The 21,928-nt window shown below is 39.1% G+C and overlaps 1 protein-coding gene across 4 annotated transcripts in view; it reads right to left on the bottom strand.

The window, feature by feature from the left end:
• Window positions 1–21,104, bottom strand: part of DNM1L (dynamin 1 like) — a 34,811-nt gene extending 13,707 nt beyond the window's left edge. For 2 of the 4 annotated variants that reach the window (XM_059845917.1, XM_059845919.1), the window contains exons 1-6: window positions 20,874–21,103; window positions 9,617–9,764; window positions 3,265–3,311; window positions 2,131–2,202; window positions 1,577–1,663; window positions 803–965 (exon numbers count right to left, since the gene is read on the bottom strand). In XM_059845917.1, the coding sequence (XP_059701900.1) occupies window positions 803–965; window positions 1,577–1,663; window positions 2,131–2,202; window positions 3,265–3,311; window positions 9,617–9,764; window positions 20,874–20,975 (619 nt within the window). In that variant the 5' untranslated portion in view covers window positions 20,976–21,103. Of the gene's footprint in view, window positions 1–802; window positions 966–1,576; window positions 1,664–2,130; window positions 2,203–3,264; window positions 3,312–4,484; window positions 4,524–9,616; window positions 9,765–20,873 lie in introns of all 4 variants that reach the window. The other 2 variants (XM_059845916.1, XM_059845918.1) reach the window with 2 other exon arrangements.
• Window positions 21,105–21,928: the final 824 nt, after the last annotated feature.

Raw genomic sequence — 21,928 nt, 5'->3', positions numbered from 1 at the left:
CCCAAAGAGGTTTTCCCTCAAGGTTTTTGGCAGACAAGTCAAAGTAGACTTGGGGTTTGAAAACAATCAAGAAATGTTACATTTTATGGAAAGAAAAATTTGAGGCTACCAACTATAAATTTTAGCCTAATTTCTGTATGTTTATTTTCCAAGTGTGTTAATCCATGTTCTTTCAAATCACACAATGCCACTTGTTAGTCAATGGTACTGACAGCATTTAAGCAAGAAGCAGGCAGCCAGTAGCTTCAGATCTGTTTCAAAGTCCTTAGGTAAATATAAAATTATAATTTTCCTATTCCATTAAATCAGTCAGTTCTCCCACATAAATACAGGGCACAGAATTCATCTCATCCTTACTAAAAGTCACTAAACTAACAGCTAGACAGTCAATTACTCAGCTGGGAGTGGGCATATTTTCTCTACCAAAGGAAACAATGTTGGACAATAAAGCATGAAGCTGCCCGAAGAGACCACTGTGAGCTACTAAAACTCTGAAAACTCCCAACATTCTTAACACCATTTTGCTGCTGAGGAAACAGAAGTGACTCCATGACTATTAGAATAGTTACTTGGCCTGCTGGCAAGCCAGAAATCTATCAGTGACTGATTCATCCCAATAGCTTCTTGAGTTGCAGAGACTGCAGCAAGAAGTCTTTAAGCAAATATAAAACTTAGATTTTCTAGGAAATATGGTGACATTTATTTTTCTTACTATCTTTTGCTCAAACAACTTCAGTTTTATTTTAGGATTGAGTTTTAAAAAGCAGTTGAATTGCAGCATCCAGCTAGCCTTGGTGCTTACCATCTGGATCCACCTCCCGAGCTATTTTCAGGGCTTCAGAAGTGGCCATGTCCGTGTTGGCAGCCGTGACTGCCAGGATAATGGAATTGGGGTTGCTGATGAACTGAAGGATGAGCTCTCTTATTTGAAGTTCAATGTCTTTAGGCTGATCACCAACAGGCACCTAGAGAAAAAAACAAGATGGAACTGCTCAAAATTGTGTCTTTATGCCTGCATGAGGCTGGGTGTCCAAGAACCACACGCACAACTAGCAGAGTGGGGTGGGGATGTGTGCATGGGCAGGGAAAGAAGTCATCTTGTCATCGTCATGTCTCAGAAAATTATTTCATATTATTCTTGAACAAGCAGGATCTGAACATGTCTATTAGGATATCCTCACTTTATACAGCCTCTTACAAAAAATACACATAGCCACTCCTGGAGAAGCAATGTGGAAGAGACCTTCCAAGTTGCCAAATACTCATCTATCTGCAGGAACAGCTCTGAGACCTGAAGTGCTACCTCTTCTATGGAAAGGAACATGCAGCCCATACACCTACCATCACATATACGTAGAAAAAGGAAAAACATAAACAAATCTATCTCTGACATCAGCAAAGTGCAGCAGAAACCCAAATCTTACCCCAGAAGGCAGTGACATGTCAAATTTACATAACACTACTGAACCCCAGGAAAGTAGTTTATCTAGCCATGCAGAACAAAGGCAAAGAGTGAACAGGCACACCTTGTTCAAAAATACACACTGAGTCAGAAGAGGAGCATTCTACAGCTTACCTTTGTCATTCCAGGTAAGTCCACAAGAGTCAGATTTACAACATTAGGTGAAAAAATCTTAAGATGAATGGGTTCAGGACTGATCCCCTAGAAATACATTAATAAGAAGTGATAATTACTGCCCAGGATTATTTAAATTCATCATATGAAAATCCAAAGGCTGTAGTTTCATACTACTAACACTTTCTTTCACCACATACCTTAAAACACATAGCAAGGAAAAAAGCCAACCATCTGTCAACCAATTCTTTTGTCTTTGTCAGCAGCCAGTTTTAAAATTACATAAAGCCAGGAATGTAGAAAAACGAAAGCAAGTTTATTTTTTGCACTTTTATTACAGAATCTTGACGTAAAGCAACAATTCTCCATCTTTCAGCTAAAATAATTGTTCTCATGAACACAGTGAAAAAATCTCAAGATAACAAGAAGTATTCCCACGTTCTTCATTAGAACAGTCAAGTGCTTTTCACTCCTAGCTGCTGAAACTCTTTAAGAAAGGTTTAAGCAGCAAGAAAATCAATAGCAAGACAACAGATGGACAGTACAGGATTTACCTTATTGTTTCCTGAAATCCTCTCTGTTTCATTTTCTATTTCCTGACGAATTTCATCAAAATCTGTATAGATCTGAAGGAAGAAAAAACAGTTTAAAAATCAAAGACAGCATTTACTTACTTAACTGCAAAATAATGTTCTCCAAGGGACGGTGAAAAACCCTCTAAGTATACAGAATATTTTAAAAATATCTAAGAATTACTAGTAGCCCTTAAACTGATGTAAACAGGAATGATCAGTGCTAAAAACTACAGAAATTGGTATTTAATCTATTGACTAATTCTGTGAGATGGCAGTTATTAGCACTTACGACCAATGTCAGACACAAGTTGTTAATTTGTGTCAACCTACAGAGAATTTCAAATACTTAATTCAATTTTGAGTCTAGTTGTAATCCTTTGAAGTTAATAAGCAACATGTAGCCTAAACCCCTTCTCATCGTGAAGAGGACAAAGGGCAGTTTAATTTTCAAATTTTTCCACTCTTGTAAAAACTGTTCTCCTGCCACCAACCTAAAAAGGTTAGCACAGAGCTATCCTTCCACTGATTCCCTCTGTATTCCTCTCTAACTTTACTTCAATTTCTAGCACTGCCTAGAAGGTGAGAAAATCACTTTAAAATAATAAACACTTGTATCATTTAGCTGCCAACAAAAATATGACTTTCTTCAAGTAAGAATTAAGCTTTGACTCTTCCTGAGGTGCTAGGTCATCTCAGTTTGTGCTCCTTCATCCTGATGCACATGAGGCTCTTTTTTCTTTCTCACAGCTTTCTAACAAACCTCTGAAGTAGCCAATTCTTCAGTGGACTGAAATGACTTGTGCTTACACCTGTCCTTGTCTTTGTGACATCCATTCTAATTTTGGCAATGCACAAAATAGAATAAACAATAAAATAACCCAAAAAGGACTATGATAACTCAGCAGAATCAATGACTCACACAACAGACATTTTATGTTTTCAAAAGTTTTCTACGCATAAAAAGCAAAACGCAAAATCCTCAATACTCTGCCATATAGTACAGCAGGTATAATAATACCAATAAATTCCTTCCTTTTCAGGAAAGTCAAGGGAAGAGATAACACAATTAAGTATGTATCTTACACTGCTACTTCATCAAGAGAGTAAACATACCTTATTTTTGGTATGAAGAAATTTACCCCATTCTGCAGCATCTACCTCTGAAAATAAAAATGGACACATCAGAAAAAAGTAGATTTTTCACTAACATTTTTTCCAAGGCCTGGTCATTGAAAACTATGAGGTTTTTTGTTTTTTTTTCAAGCAGCAAAGAAAAATTAGTTAGCTTTCTACAGTTAGATGTTACATAGCTCAGTATAAATAGATTTATGATTTTGTCTATTAAAACATTGCACCTCACTACTATGTTTAATTTTTCTCACACAAGGTCCACCTTCCTACCTATGACTGAGCTAATCACCTATCCTGCAATCTTTCAGAAATGATCTTGTTCACTAAATATAGCTTGTAAAACAAAAGTATTATTAGCAATAGCTTAAAAACCTGGGAAAGAAAAGGCTACCATTTAGCATCTTTTTTTCTAAACCATGCAAGTGAGATCAAATTACAGCTGAAAGAAAAAGTTAGAAAAACCTGTAGAACTAAAAGCAAGCAAACAGAAAATACATAAGAATTCTGCATAACAAAGAAGCCTTAGGAGAACATGTCTCTTCCCAAATCTATCAAGAACCAAACATCTTCACTCTTGTCAGTCACCACTGAGGTCCAGAATTACTTGGGGACTATGCAAGAGCAGTCCCAGAAACAGCAAAGGAGGTTTTGTTCAATTCCTGCTTTGTAGCATAGGCAGCAGTTTCAGTCACACTGCAAGATATTCACATTTTCACTATTAGGTTTCCAGGTATTAGAGGCAAGTTCCCTATCCAATTTTTATTTTAGGTTCATTTCCTCTGTGCTCCCTGACACAGCAATCTGCTCTACAAGAACTGTCTACAAGAAATCTGGCCCTTTGGCAAACACATGGTTTACCTACAATCAAATAATCTTTCCAAACATTTTTTTCACTTAAATTGAAATTTAAGAAAGCTGATCAAAAAAGTTTTTTTTAAGGATTTGGGAATTAAAAGTGCAGGAAGTTTTATGAAGCAGCAACAGCACAGAAGAAAAGCAAAAATTATCTCATTCTAATGCAACAAGGTCAGAAAACTGAAAACCAATCAGATCACAAGACAGCAAAATAATCACCACAGTAGCTGAAGTGTAAAAGGAAAAGTGTAATCAATCAACAACCATGTGGCATGAAATGTATGTGATTAGTGTATATAAGCATGCACTTCAGGTGTAGGGAGAAAAAGCAAGTGGATAAAGGCAACCTTTAGCAAGGTGTCTTGAATTTTTCCATGTAGCAGGGTCTGCAGTTAAAGAGAAACAGCATTGAATGGTGTTTAACATTTTTAATCATATTTAATATAGCATTTTATTCACTTTCAGTACCAGATTTAATTATAAAGAGCACAAATGCATGCAGACAGATGTGCATGCTATTCTAGTATTGATGAGAGTGTGTAACATATTAGCAATATGCACAGAAATAAGATCTTAACTAAACACATATAAATGATGACTATTAATCAGATATTCTCTACAACAAAGTTGACTTGAAGGTGACTATTATTGCCATACACCTAATTCCAACAGCTCAATGTATTTTCTTATCTGAGAACAGAAAACAGCACCACTGAGCTCCACAGAGCCAAACTTCCTTGGCAAAATATATTTCTCATAATTTACTCATAGGAAGAACCAGAAAGAGTAAAGCAACATTTTTAATGTCACTGGAAGTAGTGTTACTGTATGGGAAGGAAATCTGATGCTGTGCATCAATATTTTTAAGACTCAATTAAAGACTAACATCAGTTCTGAGACAGATTTAAGAAGAGGCAACATATGCATTACCCTTCTCAATTTTTAATTTTTCAAAGTATTTATGGAAATTTCATTACAAAAACACTCCAACTTCTTACTGAGGGGTTCATGAATTTAAACTGTTTTCCTGTGATGTCTGTACAACACCCTGAAAGTACAAGCAGCAAAACAAACTGGTTAAGATATTTTTGGTTTGGTACAAAATTCAGGTAGTAAACAATAATCAACTCATCTCTTTGAACAGCTTAGTTCATCTGGAGAGTTGATGTTTTGCTCAGTCAAAGGTGTGTGCATCATCAACAGAAATATGATGGACTGGATCTGTTAAGGAAAAAGTTTTAAAACCAAACTTTCATCCCTACTGTTCTGCAGGCACAAGAGCTACGAAGAAAATAACATCAGGAAAAACTTTTGCTTGTATTGGTTAGTAAATAGGCAAAATGACATACCAGTCTCCAAAGTAAGTGCAAAATGAAAGGGTTTCTCAATTCCAGGTTATTTAAAAGGTTTTATTTACTGTTCAAAGGAAATAAAGTAAAATGCACACAGAGGAAGAAACTATAACATGTTCAGTATTGTGTTGCTCATCTCCTCTTGAAAATTGAATCTAAGGGACTAAAGAGATGCCTAAAGCCAGGAAGAAAAATATACAGCAAGATACTGCTAAGTGTTACATTTGAAATATATGGACCAAGCACTCTCTGGTTATGACCCTTCTTGGGAGATGATTTCCTTCTCAGACACTGTTTTAGTCTTAAATTATTCTCATTCTGGTGGCATGGGAACTTGCAGCCAGGTACTAGGCTTAGTTCCATGTATAAATATTTTTTTTTCAGTATTATCTAGAAGCTTCTTAAAATAAATATTAAAAAAACACACTCGGGTCAGAGACACTGCTTTATAACTTGCTAACATCCATGGAAAAGTTTCCAATAGATCCAATTTAATGGAAAGGAGTTTTTAGGAAAGGAGGAAGGATTTGCATTTCTCTAAAGGTAACAATGCTCAAGGCAATGAGAAAGTGTTTTAACTAGCCTACATTCAGGAACCCACTCTTCTGGTTTCCATGAAGAATGGTTTTTTATCACACATTTAACTGGTAAATCAGTCTTCCCTCAGTTATGTTACTTTTTGAAAGCTTTTCAAGCAATACCTTCAGAAGAATCACGTGATTACACTAAAAATTAAATGCTAGATAAAGGAGTGACAAAACGACCCTTTGGTCATGATGAAATCCAGTATTACACATGGTAAGAAATTACTAAAACAGCAACTATTAAGAACAAACAGATCCTGTTTTTCAAAAAAAAACCCCACACATCCCGTGAATAAAGCAATAGTCTATACTTTTCTGGTTTTCCATAAACTGTAGTAAGACCTGCAAACCTTAATTAATACCCAGGAAAAGCAGATGGATTACTTGACTTTTCTCAGGACTGCCCTCCACCAAATTGTACTTGTTATGTCCTACTCCACAACACTCCTTTAAGAAGCTCAATAAAATACAAAGATTACTGACTTCAGTTATTCAGGTATCTGCTGTCCCTTTCTAAAGCAATAGAATTGTTACTCATTTCCAATGGAGAAGCTGGTGGGAGTCATAAAAGGCCACCACCACAGAGGATTTCCAGCAGCATGGCAATGAGAACTTCCCAAATACTAACTGTTGTACCATTTTTCCCATCCTTTACACCAACTAGACTGCAAACACTTTTGAGGGAATGCTCTTCCTCTCTAGTGCCTCTACAAAGCCAAGCCCAGTGAAGCAGGCCACACTGCTTGAGAGCTAGGGGTAAGAGATTCCTATCTGAAGTAGAGAGCAAAAGGCTAACAAAACAAAGTTGATTTATCAAGCAATGTATCTGCATTAATTATTCCTGTTTCTGTATCAATTCTGTCTGCTCAGAATTTGAACAACGTTCAGTTTCCTATCTTGGAACAAATGAAAAAAAGGAATCTATAAGCACCTACCTGGCCACTGGCATGTTCTCTCTGATCTTCCATTTCTGAACTACCATTATAGGTCTTCACTGCAAGGCCAATTTAATAATTCACAAGACCAGGCCCTGTTCTCTGATAAGTGCTGCTACTCTTGCAATTTGATCAGAGAACACTGCAGTGTGGTATCATCACATCAAACACACCATATGTGCTGAATCACTAGAGGCCAACAAACAGCAAAAGCATGATGAGAACATTTCCTTCCCATCAAATTACACACATTCCCTGTAGAATATACAGATTAGCCTGTTATAAAAAATACAGAACTTCCCATTTAATGGAAAATTTATCTTTGGTATTTTCTGACTCTCTTATTTATTGCAGTGATCACAGTACAAAGGGTATTACTTATCCCCTCCCTAAGTGAACAGCAGAGCAGTCAAAAGTGATTTGTGTTAAAAACTGGGAAGCTTTCTGGATGCCAACACTCCAACAGAGGTAAAATTAAAGCTTGTAAGAACCACAGAGTAGTAGCTCTTTTGAAATGGCTGTGTCAATATACAATACCAGTAGAGCAAGCATTATGATGGACACAGGTGACAATCACAAAACAGAAGTCAAAAGAGGAGAGTTGTATAAAACTATTTGGGTGCACAGAGAGTTCAATGCCAGCATTCAGAAAGCAGCATGCCAAGACTGATACTCTTGTATCAGTCCAATATACAACTTGTAAAGAAATCCCTCATGTGGATAAAATCCTTTTCTGCAAGACTATTTCCCTCTGGGAAATCCCAAATCCATCTTCAACCCTACCTCAACATCCACCTCATACCAAATACAATTACCTCTAAAAACAGACCTCTAATGGCACTTATTACAATGTTACACAGCACAGCCAGGATAAGAGGTTGTCATCTTTTTTTCTTTCCAAGCTACTTGATCCCATCTTCTCAGATGTCACACCACAATCTGAACATAAGCTAGACCAGATCAGTGACAACACCATTTAGACCATAATTTGCCTGAATTTTGGAGAGACATTTCAAACTCAATTGGTAAATCACAATTTCTGTTCTTATCAAATCCCTGTTCTTACCAAACAAGCCCACATCTCTCTCAGAAGAACAAGATGAGATTATAACATTAACAATTTACATATTGATTGTTTCCCCCCCAAAAAAAATCTACATGGGCATCATAAATAATAATTTAGCCCAACATCCCTATTAATTTTTAATTTAAAATCCAAATCCCCAAATGAAATACAACCTAAAACAAAATGGCTCTGCCCTGACTCAGAATACTCCAATTACAAAACCTCCTTTTACATCTGCAAAGTAGCAAAGAAGAGCAAAATAGTATTTTACCCTACAACTCAGAATCCAAGCATTCTGAGAAGTTCTAGAAATACAAACTATACACTGCACAGTACAAGCAACGTAAAACTGCATTTAAAGACATCAAATGTGCCATTTCTAAAAGTTGCACAGAGATTGAATTCTCCAGCCTTCAAAGTTTTCAGAACCAAGCAGATAAAGACCAAAAAAATGTGGTCTAGACTTCAGAGTGGGCCCTATTTTGAGGAGATTGGACTAGAGGTCTCCAGAAATAATTTCCAGCCTGAATTTTCCCTACAATTTCTCACATGGTTTGCATGCTAATTGTTATGAACCCTAACTGTGTTCTCTGCTTGTGACCTGGAGCTTAAACCTTTCAAACAGCACAATACAAGTAACTGTCCTTCAGAAATCAAAGGCCATAAATATTACAGGAAAATAAATACTGTAAAGAACATCTGATACCTTGACTTACCATTGGTAGAAAGAAATTAAGAAAAATTTGAACACAATGAGAATATTTATAGTCCCAAGTTTATCACGCCAACAAAAGCCTGTGCAGTTGTTAGTGTCTACATAAAAAAAACCTCAGATTTATCTTACTATCAGAAGGTGGATATGCCTCTGCTGCTCCTAATCAGGAGCATTAGTTGGTATAAAATGAACACTGAAACTCCCAAGGGACAACTGAGATCACTGTCTTGATCTGCTGAAGGACAAAATAGAAGCAGTACAGAAGACAAGTGTCAAAGTAAAAACTACAGAACATTTAATGTGCCCTCCTTGATGCACTTGAATTCTCTCAGTGCAGCCCTGTAGGGCGGCATGTGTAAGCTCAGAACTTGTCAGTTCAATTCTGTTTGCTTCTACTACAAGTTTGTTTTCATTTCTCCAGAACTTACCTATTTCCACCCTCCTTCTAAAAACTCTTATACTCATCACCCTTTCAATGAAATACTTTATATAAACTGCAAAAGGGGAGGGGATGAAAAACACACAAGAAAATCATGTTCTCTACACTCCAGACAATTATCTTTATAACTGAAATGCCTGTTTTTCTCAAAAGAAATTCCCAAGAATAGGAAAGCTTAAAACATTAAAGGTATTTTGAATATCCAAAAGATTGTGACTTCATGACATTTGCTAAATGGAAAAAACAGATGTGACAACAGCTGTGTTTTCTTCCAAGCAAATTTTAAAAAGCATACTAGAGTTTTAAGGTTACAGCAACTGATTTTTCATTGCAAAGGACAGGAAAAACTTGAATAAAAAGGCAAAACACATTATTGGATCACACTTACCATTTTCATCTCCAGCTCCTTTCCGACCATCCTCTGGGGAAACGTGCACCAGCTGCAGAATAAGGGGTCTCCGGGTGACAACTCCAGTACCTCGTGGGAGCAGATCCCTCCCCACAAGACTTTCCAACACAGAACTTTTTCCACTGCTCTGAAAAGTGGAATACAGCTACATTACTTTCTGAAACATAAAAATGCTGTGATATTTTAGTTTGCCTTCATCTGGCCTGCAAAGAGCACTCTGTCTTGTCCTGTGCTAGAGTGCCTGAAGGAGCATGTGACAGACTCCCTGCAGACAGAGCAGTGCCACTGCACAGGCACTGAGTGACACAGGTCTGCTACAAGCCAGGAACTGTCTAAATCTGCTTGGGATACTCAGAACAGGTTTCTACCTACATGGTTTGTCCCACAGTTTTTATCTCTTAAGGTCAAACTAAACTCATAGTAGGTTTCAGAAAAACTAACCTCCTATTTAACATTTTCTACCACAAATATCAAACTCTCCAGAAACATTTCTGGAAAAAAATGCCATTCTTTATAACGTTCTTGTGCTATGTCATTTTCTAAAATCTTGAAGTAAAACTGCTTTGTAAACTGAGGAATTTAACTCTCGGTAAGTTTTTGTTAGAATTAACAAGGGCTGCCTGAATTGACACCAGCAGCAGCCACTACACAAACATATATTAACTATGTATACTTGAGTACATAGGCTGCTACAATGTTACATTCCTTTCTGTTTGAGGTTTGGTTGGATGGGGGGGTTTGGGGTTTTTTTTGGTTAGTTGGTTTTTTTTGTATAATGTATTGTACCAGCTTGGTAAGTACAGACAGTATTTTATACCCTAAACATAGAAACAAACATTGTTTCATGGCATCCCACACTCTCTCTATGTTTAAGCATTTGCATAACAACAAACTGTAAAAAGTCGGGAAATACTTAAAGGCTGTGAAATTACAAATATTCTTTGAAAATCTACATTTAAAATGTTCTCCTGCAGAACTCCTGTGTAAGATTCATAACCAGTCCAACAGGAGCTGTGAAAACCTGGGTCTCAAAAGTGATTCCAGACAAATACCATGTTAAAAGTAACAACAAAAAATAGACACAGATATGTCAATATAATACTCAACCTAATTGAGAAGATTTTGTCTTTTTAACAAAACTGTATTGAACTCTTCCAATTTTCTGCAGCTCTAAGGCTACGTGGTGATGCCATGAGAAAACCTGCTCTCACAGCCATTGCCATCATCTAGGAAATATTTCTGTATTAATGCAACTACCAAACAATTCTCTTGTTAGAAAACAAACAAACAAGAAAACAAAACCAAAAAAGGAAACCAACAGATGCTTCTGACAGCTGAAATGCGCATTATGTAACTGCTATAGAACCTCCACTCAGCCTACCAGCTCTGAAGTAAGAGATTTGAGGCTTCAAGCAAATTAGTATATAACCTAGCATAATATGATATACAAAAAGTGATGAATATCCTTAAATCTCACAAATTTAGTGACAATTGGTGACTTTTCTAAAACTGAAAAATAGATGAGAAGTCAAGCAACACATTGCTATCAGACAGTACATTTCTACTAGTGCAATAAAACAAGACATATATTTTATATGAGTTTTAAAACCTATTGAATAGGGCTTGAATGCAAAATGACAAAATAGATATTAAAATACAAGGCCAAACCCCTAGAAAGTTTGAACAACAACAAATGAAAGCCTTCTTTTATTGTACCGCTTTATTGTATATGTTTTATGGCACAGAAAAAAAAGATGTTTTATAAAAAATAACCTTTGTCTCAATACGTAAATAACACACCAATGGAGATTATGTGTATTATTCAAAGTAAATCTCAACCACATTTGACAGCAGTGAGATCAACGGTTTAGAAATACTTGGAAAAAGAGCAGGGTCAAGCAGAAATACAGCCTTATTAAAATTTGTTTTTCCTTCAAAAGACTCCCCTAGAAAGTTATTAATAATTTTCTTCAACTGTCCTTCTCCAAATCAGCTTTGGGCACCTTCCCTGCAAGCAACTTATAACAGACTGTTGGGCACTGAACTCTTACCAAATAACTTAAGAACAACCTGACCAAAGCATGAACTAGATCTGCAAGCCTCCCTGAGACTTGTTCCTGGTCTGGCCCACTTCTGAAGAACTACTGATATTATAGACTGTGAAAATACAAACTTCACAGAGACAAATAACAAACCACTTCTCAAGAAACTTACTTAAAACAAGTGAAATGCCTAACCAAAAAAATTAGAGATGATAAAGGTTCATCTTCTGCATTGGAAAAAAAAAAACCACAAAAAACAAAGACCAGTGCTTCATTTATTAAAAATATTTCAAATATTAAGAGGCATCTGGTTGTGGCACTTGGGGACATGGCTTGGGGTGATTATTCTGAGTTGATGGTTGACTAGATGATCTTGAAGGTCTCTTCCAGTCTTGATGATTCTGTGGTCTCTCGAGCAAGATTTTCTTAGGCATGGGAAAAATGATGACTCAGTCTCACAAGGCTGGAGATCAGACTTAGATGAAGTGGCTTCTCACGAACATATAATCCGAGCACATAAGGGATAGTAACAAATAGCAGGAATCCTTATCAACAACCTCACCACAAAAGGAAACCAAAATCCATGGGACAAGCTGCTACACACTGTTGCTCTTTTGTCTTTCCGAAGGAGGGGTAATGCAGGAAGCTAAAATGGGTAAACCAAGCTACGTATAGAAGCAAACCACTGTGTCTTACACCGCTCCCAGTTACCTCTGGATGGGGAAGGAACAATCTGGATCCTTTGCAAACACACTAAATGAAACATTACAGCACTCCATACATCAGGAAATTCTTTCAAATTGCATTACACTCCCAACTAAAGCAATCTGCTGCTGGAATACAATTATCTAATGACGCACTTCTTAATCTGGACTCTTCAGCATCCATTACCAAGAACTGTCTGGGAACACGGTGCAGGAAGCAGTAAACACAAAGCTGATCTTGTTTCGCCAGTGAGGGAGAAGCAAGGGATATGGGTCTGTTAAGAATACAAAGTCAGTTCAGCCAGACCTTCATAGAATAGATATAGACAGACACTAACACTGATAACCAAAGGAATTTTAAGGAACGATTCTGCAGAAGTATCACACTTGTTTTGGCATCTCATTAAAATGCTCCTCACAATTTTAAGCATGAACTGAAATCCAGAGATTCATTTCATGATGAGTCAAAAAAAGCATTAACAAACTCTAACTTTTCATGGGTGATCAGGCAGATTTTCCCTCTGGACACTAATATCTGATACTTATTTGAAATATCTACTAGCTGTGATATCTAAAGGAACTTAATAGAGGTTGCTCAGAAAAAAAGCTGGGGGGGTGGGGCAAATACAGGAACATCTTGTGTCATTCCTTTAACCTTTGAGTCAAACTACTATACACTCTGCTCTGTCAACCACCATTAATTTCACAGAGAAACACCTGTGTCTGGTGGATGGTAAAACCATTTTCCTCTGAAGTACTAAGATAAAGAGATTATGCACACAGGACTTCTGTATTTTACATTGTATGTACTGTCAGAGTGTATTGAAACCTTATCAGCATTCTCACTGCCTAAGTAACACCTGTTACATACACCTCTGTACGTTCATCTTTGGTTTAGATTAATCTGAAGATGATGCTGACAATCAAGGATGAAGGGCAGTCACTGGGAAACATCTGTGCACTTATCCTCCCAAATTAAAAAGCTGTGAGCTGTAAGAATTGTGACCCACTCCAAATAACCAGCACCTCTACTTTTAACAGTCCTCATGGGGTTGCTTTGCTTCCCTATCCTTCATTTCTTCTTTACTTGTCCCTGCATGTTTCAACTGTGCACGCATTAAAGTATCAAAAGGCATTTGCTCCCATCCATTACACTTATTCTTAAGAGAAAATGTGGGTTACAATCTGCTGCATTACAAACCACAGCTTTGAGAATTCAGAAGCAGCACACAGCAAGTGCATGATTTTATAATTGCCCAGCTTCATTAATAGCCAGAGATGTTACTTCCAAAAACACTTAAGGGCTGTTGACAAGTCAGATGGAAGAGAGTCCATCTTGAAAATGATGAAGTAACACTGCAAACAACCATTCAAATTCACCCCATCCCATTTACTTCACTGGCTTTCTTATTCTATTTCCAAATCCTCGTTAGTGTTACTATTTTAGGAGTCTTGTTCCCTACACCAAACAGAATGCAAAGATGTTTTCTCCATATCAAAAAAAAAAGAACCCTGACCCAATCCTCTGGCAGCACTGAGTTACTCTCCATTTTTAACCCTGCCTATAGGGATAAAGGCCTAAAAGACCTGATGGAGAAGGCCAGGGCAAAGAAAGGATCCAGCACCTCAGCCTTGTCCATATCCACTGTCCCTGGATCACCAGTCACACACAGCAGCAAGCCTTCATTTCCCTATTTCTCTTTTTTTTTAACTCCTGATCCAGTGCTAGAAGTTCCTTCTGCCTTTGATGCCCTTACCACTAACAGTGGCTTTCTCAATACCACCTCTGCCTATGCAGGCAGGATTTTTATATCCCTGAGCGAGCCTGTCCTTGTTTCCACCTCCGGCATGAGTGTGCTGTGCAAAGGCTGAGTCATGAGTTCTCTCAATACTGCTCTCCTTAGACCTCCACTCATTCTCCCAAGCAAGTGGATGGACTATTGCTTTGTGGTCCATGAGGCTGTCCTTAACGGAATGCCAGGTCCCTTGATTCACTGTCCTTTAGTTTACAGGGTCTCACCAGCTAGCTCAGTAAATAAGCAAAGTCTGCTCTTACTCTTATGAAGTCCACGAAGCAAGAAGGAAAAATTAACACAAGGCTCACCTGGAGTCCCACTGATGCACAAGAACCACCAAATTTCTTATGGTCACACGCTTGGATTAGTGACTGCTGTGTATTTCAAGTATTATTACAATGATAATGGACTTGAATCAGCTGCAACAAACTCCAAGTCATCTTACAAGAATCTCCTGCCTTCCCTTGTCTATCTTTAGACTTCATAAAGTCTTTGTGGAGCCAATACACAGTACATCTGTGGGGGAAAAGCCTTGTTAAGGAAACATGTCCAATAAACTACTGGGAAACTTCCAAACCAAAAATTAGTTGAAAGGAGTGTAAAATTTAGCTCATTGCTTTTGAACAGGGTAAACTGATAAGTTTTTTTACTATTTCATCCAATAGGGAAAAAAATGCAAAGAACTCCAGCAACACAACACAGACTTTTTTATAGGAGAGTGCAAGAAAATAGAGGCAGTGATGTCAGAATTCTGACTTTTGGAGTGGCACAATACAAACATTCAGGAATGACAGTAAGGAGCTGTGAAGAAAGAGACACTTCTCAAGGAGACATACTGCTCAATGAGACAATTTCTGAAGAGCTCTATTAAGCAAAGCAATGCATCTGGCTTTGATATCTGAGATGAAATGGTGGCAATTCTGCAGTTTCTGCCATACAAGAAGTACCAAAAGTCCTGCTGGTAAATCCTGCTCTTGGAAATCTGTACATACAGAATTTTCAAAAATTTCCATTCTATCATTGGGAAATAAAAGCTAATACATTTGGGCTTGGATGTCATCCACAGGAATATTACCCACACTGATGCTTTAAAAAGTTATTTGCAGTAGCCATCCTGGAAGAGTTCAGCCTGCTATAACTAAAGAACAGCAGTATTTCTTTTTCTCTCCTTATTTTGCAAATACAAATTATTCTGGAATAAAAGGTGAGTACACATGCAGTTTCAGAGCAGTTCCACAAAGGAACTGCTTTAGTTGGAACAGATATTATAACAAAATTTTCCTATTCAAACTAGGAATGCTCCAAGCTAGGCTGGCTCTAAACAGCCAACAAATTTAAAAATTTATTTACTAATCAAAAAAGAATGTTAAAGCTATAAGCAGGCCAAATGAATTATTTTAAGACATTGTTTGAAACAAAATAACACTTCTAAAAGATGCAGAAGAGACAACTGGCTGATCCCAACTTGAGAAAGCAGTAAAACCAGCATAATGCACTGCTCATTGTTTCAAAATACATGCAAGATCTTGTCCAGACTACAAGACTCTTGTTCCTGCAGGGCATTCCCCATTTACCTGAATAGAAGGCTCTCCTGAATAGGTCAGGGAGAGACTCAAAGTCACAGGAACTACCTCCACATAAAACAGCTTATGTACCAGCAGTAAGGAATGCCAGAACTGACAGAGCTCAGCCAAAACTCTTCAGAAATCCTGCATTTAGATCCATATCTAACTGCAGACAAGTGCCAAACAACAGCAAATACAGCAATGATTAGCAGATGTTTTCTTCCTCAGTACATCAATTCCCAAAGCCCTCCAATAATTCACTTAAGAAAAAAAATGCCTCATCTAAGTAGAAACAAGTTACAGACTCTCAGTTACATCATGGAACTGTGGTATTTGAAGATTCATATTTGCAAGCCAGATATCCTGACCTCACACAACACTGTGTATACTGCTATATTCATGCCTTGCAGTAAAGTAAATCAAAATAAAACCAACTTGCATATTCAAATTTTAAAAGTTCTAAACAACAGTACTATTAAAAAAACCCAAAGAATCTCTAAGTTAGTCAACCTTCTGGCTACTACACAAACAAGTATTTTCCAAGAACTACACAGGCATTTTCTCTCCAGATTGTAAAAATCAAATGCCTGTGCTGTCTGGTTTAATACTCTTCCCCTCCATCTTCCTGAAAATATGTTTTCTTTGCACTGTGCCCCCTGGACAACATACAAGACTCACCTGGTCTAATTAAAACAGCAGTTTTCCAAGAAAAAAAACTGCTAATCACAAGATGAACAGAACCCTTGCAGTAAAGCATCAAAACAAAACAAAGCACACAAACCAAGCAAGAAAAGAGAAGCACAAGACTTTATCCACATCCTTCTACAACTGTGAATTCTGTGCAGACTCTCCACTCTTCCAAAATAACTAGGCATCTGCAAACAATTACATTAATATCTTCTAAATGGTGTTTAATAATGCTCTCATTTTAAGAATCATAAAATGCTAATATGCAGGATCAAGTTATTAGACCTAAAATTAGAATTTTATTTTAATTCATATGAAGCCTGCAGATAGAAACTGTGAAAATGCCATCCTTTCAATCACAGAAACCTTCAGCACCCAAAAAGTTCAGCTGTTCAGAAACATAGGGAGCCCATCAGGGAAAAGAAACAGCACAACACTAAATGTTGTTTGCACTGTATCATATCAGCAGCAACATTTCTACTATGTCTGGTAAATGCAAATAGCTAATTAATGTCAGCCTCACTTTGCTGCTTGTCTGAAACAAACAGAACAGTCAGGGCATGACTCGACATGAGCAAAGGATGGCAAAAAAAAGGAAAACAGTTACGCCCAAAACCAAGACTGTAAATGTCAGATATGAAAACAAAGAAAAAAAAAAAATGAAATCAGGAAGTTTGCAAAACATTTGGGAGAAAAACCAAACTGTCCCCAGCCAGCATGGAAGCAATGCTCTGGTTACATCCTCTATTCAAAAATGGGTTTTTGCATTGGCTTGAATTGCCAGAAAGACCCTTGGACAAAACAACAAAAACAAAGAAAATCAAAACAAACAAAACTCCACAAAAATCAAACCAAAAACCCAGCAAAGAGAGGAGGGAGGAAGACATGGCTGTGCTTGGCATGGAGCTTTCCTTGTTGCTTGGTACAAACTGGAGTTTCCTTCACCTCAACCTGGCTTTTTGCCAACACAATGTAGGCTACACTGAATGAGCTAAGTGGTTTGAATTTCTGTTCCCCTGCCAGGGAAAGTCACAGAAGCTCTGCAGAACACCTGAAGTTCCAGACAAAGGCACCAGTCTCTCTCAGACAGGATGCTTTGATAGCATCAGCTGGATTCATCTCCTTATCCCACTAGCCAGGACTGTACATCACCTTCCCATTGCTGTCAACTTCTTAACAGCCAAATTAGCGTTCTTCCAACTATTTATCTTACCAGAACATAAATTTATACATATCCACGTGCTCAGGCTGTGACCTCAGATCAAGAAATCTTCCACCTTGCAATAAAAAGTGGTTTAGAATTAGCATCAAACATACTTACACCAAACAGTAAAAAACAAAAGGAATAACTGTAATGCTCATCTGTGAGCCAATCCCAGGGGAACATCCAACAGAATGGATTTATCAATTACTAAATACTGTAAACTACACCTCCCCATTTAGTCTCAAAACAGCATTAGCAGAAGACTGAGCAAAAGTACTCCATAAATGTACACATAAAAGGTCACTCCAAAATCTCACCTGTCAATTCCATCAGTTGCTACATCAATTTCACTACAACGTCTCTACCTCAATTAACACTACAAAGTGAAAATAAAGCCGACAAGGTGTTTTTATAATGTCAGTATTAGAAGAATTTTGCTGCAAAGCTGACAATAAAGTTTGTATAAAACTAGGTTGATGACTACTAAAACCCCCAAACATATTCCAGGAATTAATGGCACAAAAACCAAAGACAATTCATTTTTACCTACTTCTAGGCAGATATTTTGTTGCCTGGCTGGTATTCTTAAATTTCTTCTAAATCTTATGATCACTTTGGTAGTGTAGGCATTTAACTTTTGTGATACCACCTATCCACACAAAGGCCATAATTAACCAAATCACTTTTTGTCCCCTCGCCTCCTTTACTGTAGTTCTAATGTGTTTAGTTGAGGCACTTCAAAACCACCTCGTTATCCCATAAAATACAGAGCACAAAGCATTTGTATAAACCAGAACACTGAGTATTACAACATTACTAAACTAATATTTTTATATTTTATTCCTAACCTGGACACTTTTTTTTTTTTTTTTTTTTGCAATTCAGTCATACAGTTCTAAAAATGGAACTGGAATACTGAATTGGGGAAAAAATAGAACACCTATCTGGAAATGGCAGAAAAACCCTGAAACAGTGAAGAAAAATTGGCAGTCTGAAGGTGTCCTCTGAATTCTACTAACACAATCCCCAGTTTTCTTAAATGGCCCTGTACTAGGATACAGAAATAACTCACACAATATTTATAGGGAGAATGAGAAGGAATTCTCATATGACTGAATGGTAGGAAAACCACTACAAGTGCAAGAGGCCATCTACATGTGCAAAATGTACTGAGAAACAATTCACAATTAACACTAAAATGTATCCAAAAGAGGAAAAATTAAAACATTTCAATTGCTCAGGGCACAAGGGAGGTAGGAAACAAATCCCAAATAACAGAGGTGGGGGAAAGAGAACATGGGAAACAGAATTAAGGCTTATAAACAGCTACTAGTCCTACACATTCTAGAAAAGAAAGAATTAACTTAATGCACAGAATGAGAAGCAGAGAAAGACATAAGCACAAATAAACAAAAGGGTAGAGAAGAGAGAGAAAAATAAACAGAAAACTACTTCAAAAAGCATTTTTCCTCTCCTTGCTGAGTATGTAAAAAGGGCATTTAAAAAAAGCATGTGGCAAATTGGAAGCAAAAAAGCATAACTCAAATAACAGAGAATTACAGAAACCTTAAATGGCAGCATTTGCTTCTACAAGAAAAATGGGGGTGAAAAATTCAAGACTGTTTATTGGGAATATTATTCAAAGACGAAAAAGCAAAGACAGCATATGCCAGTGGGCTACAGACATATCAACTGTGTGAACAAACTTAAAGGCCACACAGCACTTCACAAAGAAACAAGACTACCTAAAAGGCACATGTTAAAAAAAGGAAAAAAGCTACCAGCAGCAAAACTATCAGCTCTAATGCCATATCTGACACATGTCTAGAAATCTGGTCTCCAATAAACTAACTGCAAATTAATAGATTAATAATATTTTATTTAAACTAAAACTAATTGCATAAAATAATCACCTATGGAATTACTATGTCAGTAAAGACAATTTTTTCTTCCAACAACCCTGACTAAAACAAAAACACCCCAAGATACAGCTTGCTAGATATTCTTCTGGAGTCCATAGAGGACTTTGTTTTGGCATGATAGGAAATTTCATGCTAATTAAAGGGGGCTCATAAATATCATGGATACAGCACTGAATAGATATTGATACTGATGGGGACACTACTGAAAGCAAACATGTCAATACTGTTTTAATTCTCAGTACTTACTTATTAAAAGTATTTACACCTGGGAAAAGAAAACTGGGACAGAGCTGAAAAGCATTTTTAAAAAACGCCACTTCAATATATTTCATTAAGTGAAACTGGAAAAAAAATACTTTTTTAATCTTACATAAAAAAATGCCATTGCAATTACACATACAGCTGGTGTTTTAAGTTATCAATAAAAATCCTGAGCACAGAGTACTTGGTATTGAAGTCATTGGTGAGCAAGCTACTGTCAAGGAGCACAGCACATTCAATACATATTTAAATTTCACAGAAACAAAATGAGAGATCCATTAGCTTCAAGTCTTAGCTTCATCTTCTACTCCCTTGTGACCGCTGCAGCTCTGGTCAGGCATGTTCACCTGCCAAAAGTTCTGCCGAAGAGCAGCATCCCATTTGAAGAGATAGGAGAGGGTCTGAGCTATCTTCGAGCCCAGGAGCATTACCAGGCTCACACGCACGTGTTGCAACTGTTGCAGCCAACAGTCGCCGGCCTCGCCTCCCACCTTCACTCCCCGTCACCAGCTAAGACAAAGAGTCCAAACGGCACTCGGGGGAAAGGACAACCATCCACGCCCGCAAGATGCCGTCCCGCTACCACATCCCTTCGGTTCGGCCCCGCTGCGCGGCCGCTGTTGAAGAAGAGAAGCGAGGAACCGGGTGGCGATGGCGGTCACGCTGACGGACCGGGGCGGCTGCCGCTCCCCGGGTCCCCCGACGCCGCCCGCACTCCCTCGGTGCGGGCCGAAGCCACGGGGTACGGGGACACCGGCCCTGCCCGCAGCCCCGCGGAGCTCCCGGGCCGCTCGAAGCGCTCCCGAGCGGCGCCCAAGGGCGGGCGGGCGGCGCACGAGGAGCTCCCAGCGCAGCCGGGGCTGAGGCAGAGGAGCCGCCGAGGGCGTGCGGGGGGAACGCGGGCACCGAGAACGCCCCGCCCGCCCTCGCCTGCCGCGTCCCCCCGTGCCCTTGGCGGAGGCAGCCGCGGGTCCGCGGCGGCGGAAGCGCGATGGACACCCCGACCTTGCCCTCGGGGCGGGGAACGCCCGCGCCCCCGGCCCGGCCCGCCTCACCTGCGTGCCCACCACCACGATCTGCGGCAGCTGGATGATGTCGGCCCCCACCGTGTTGAACACGTCCTGCAGCTTGTTGATGACAGGGATCAGCGCCTCCATAGCGGCGGGCAAAGGGACGGGGCGGGCGAGACGTCGGCGGTCGATGGACGCGACGGGCACCGGCGGCTCCCTCAGCCGCCCCCTGCGCCTGCCGCCATCGGCGCCGGCCCCCGCGCACGGCCCGGCCCCCGGCAGCCTCTGCGCGCCCGCCGCGCGCACCGGCGCCTCCGCAGGGCACCATGGGAGTTGTAGGCCGCGGGGCTGTGGGGCCCCGCCCGGGCCGCGCCCTGCTCGGACAGCGCCGGGGGCGCGGGCGCTGTGGTGCTGTATCGCAAAACTGCCAGGTTTTATTACACAGAACCACAGAATCGGTGAGGCTGGAAAAGACCTCTGGGACACTTGGGTCCTGCCTGTGATTGAAGACCCACATGTCAACCGGACCAAGGCGCTGAGTGCCACCTCCAGTCCCTCCTCAAACACTCCCAGGGGCGGCGGCTCCAGCACCTCCCTGGGCAGCCCATTCCAATGCCCAATCTCTCTTTCTGTGAACAAATTCCTCCTAATGTGAAAAGTTCATATTCTATAGCTCTACGCAGATATTTGCTATATGTATTGTGTTGCATTGATTAGTAGTGCTGTGTTAACATTTTAATAGTATGATAAATGTAGTTTTGTAGTTAAAATGTTACTTTTGTAGTTAAAATAGAAACTATGTATGTGGGATATATTTTTAAAGAGAGGAATGAGGTACACGCACCGAGATAGCAGCCACAGGACACCTAAATCTTTCAGAGAAAGAAGATTTATTGCCCCATCATCAGAGGCAACAAACTTCTTCCCACCTTGCTCCGCCATGAAGACGCTGTCAGGATTAAGAGGAAGAAGTTGACGATGACCAGACAGAATCCTTTGTTTGAATGGAATTTATGCATAATGTATGAGATATATGAATATACAACAGGTTATTGCTTTTAAGGGTTAATCCTCTGTTAATGAGGGTCCTCTTTCGGGCT

This window comes from Haemorhous mexicanus, chromosome 5 (assembly GCF_027477595.1).
Source record: "Haemorhous mexicanus isolate bHaeMex1 chromosome 5, bHaeMex1.pri, whole genome shotgun sequence".
NCBI lineage: Eukaryota > Metazoa > Chordata > Aves > Passeriformes > Fringillidae > Haemorhous > Haemorhous mexicanus.
Note: the sequence above shows the minus strand (reverse complement) of the source record. Positions and strands in the feature narration are given on the sequence as shown.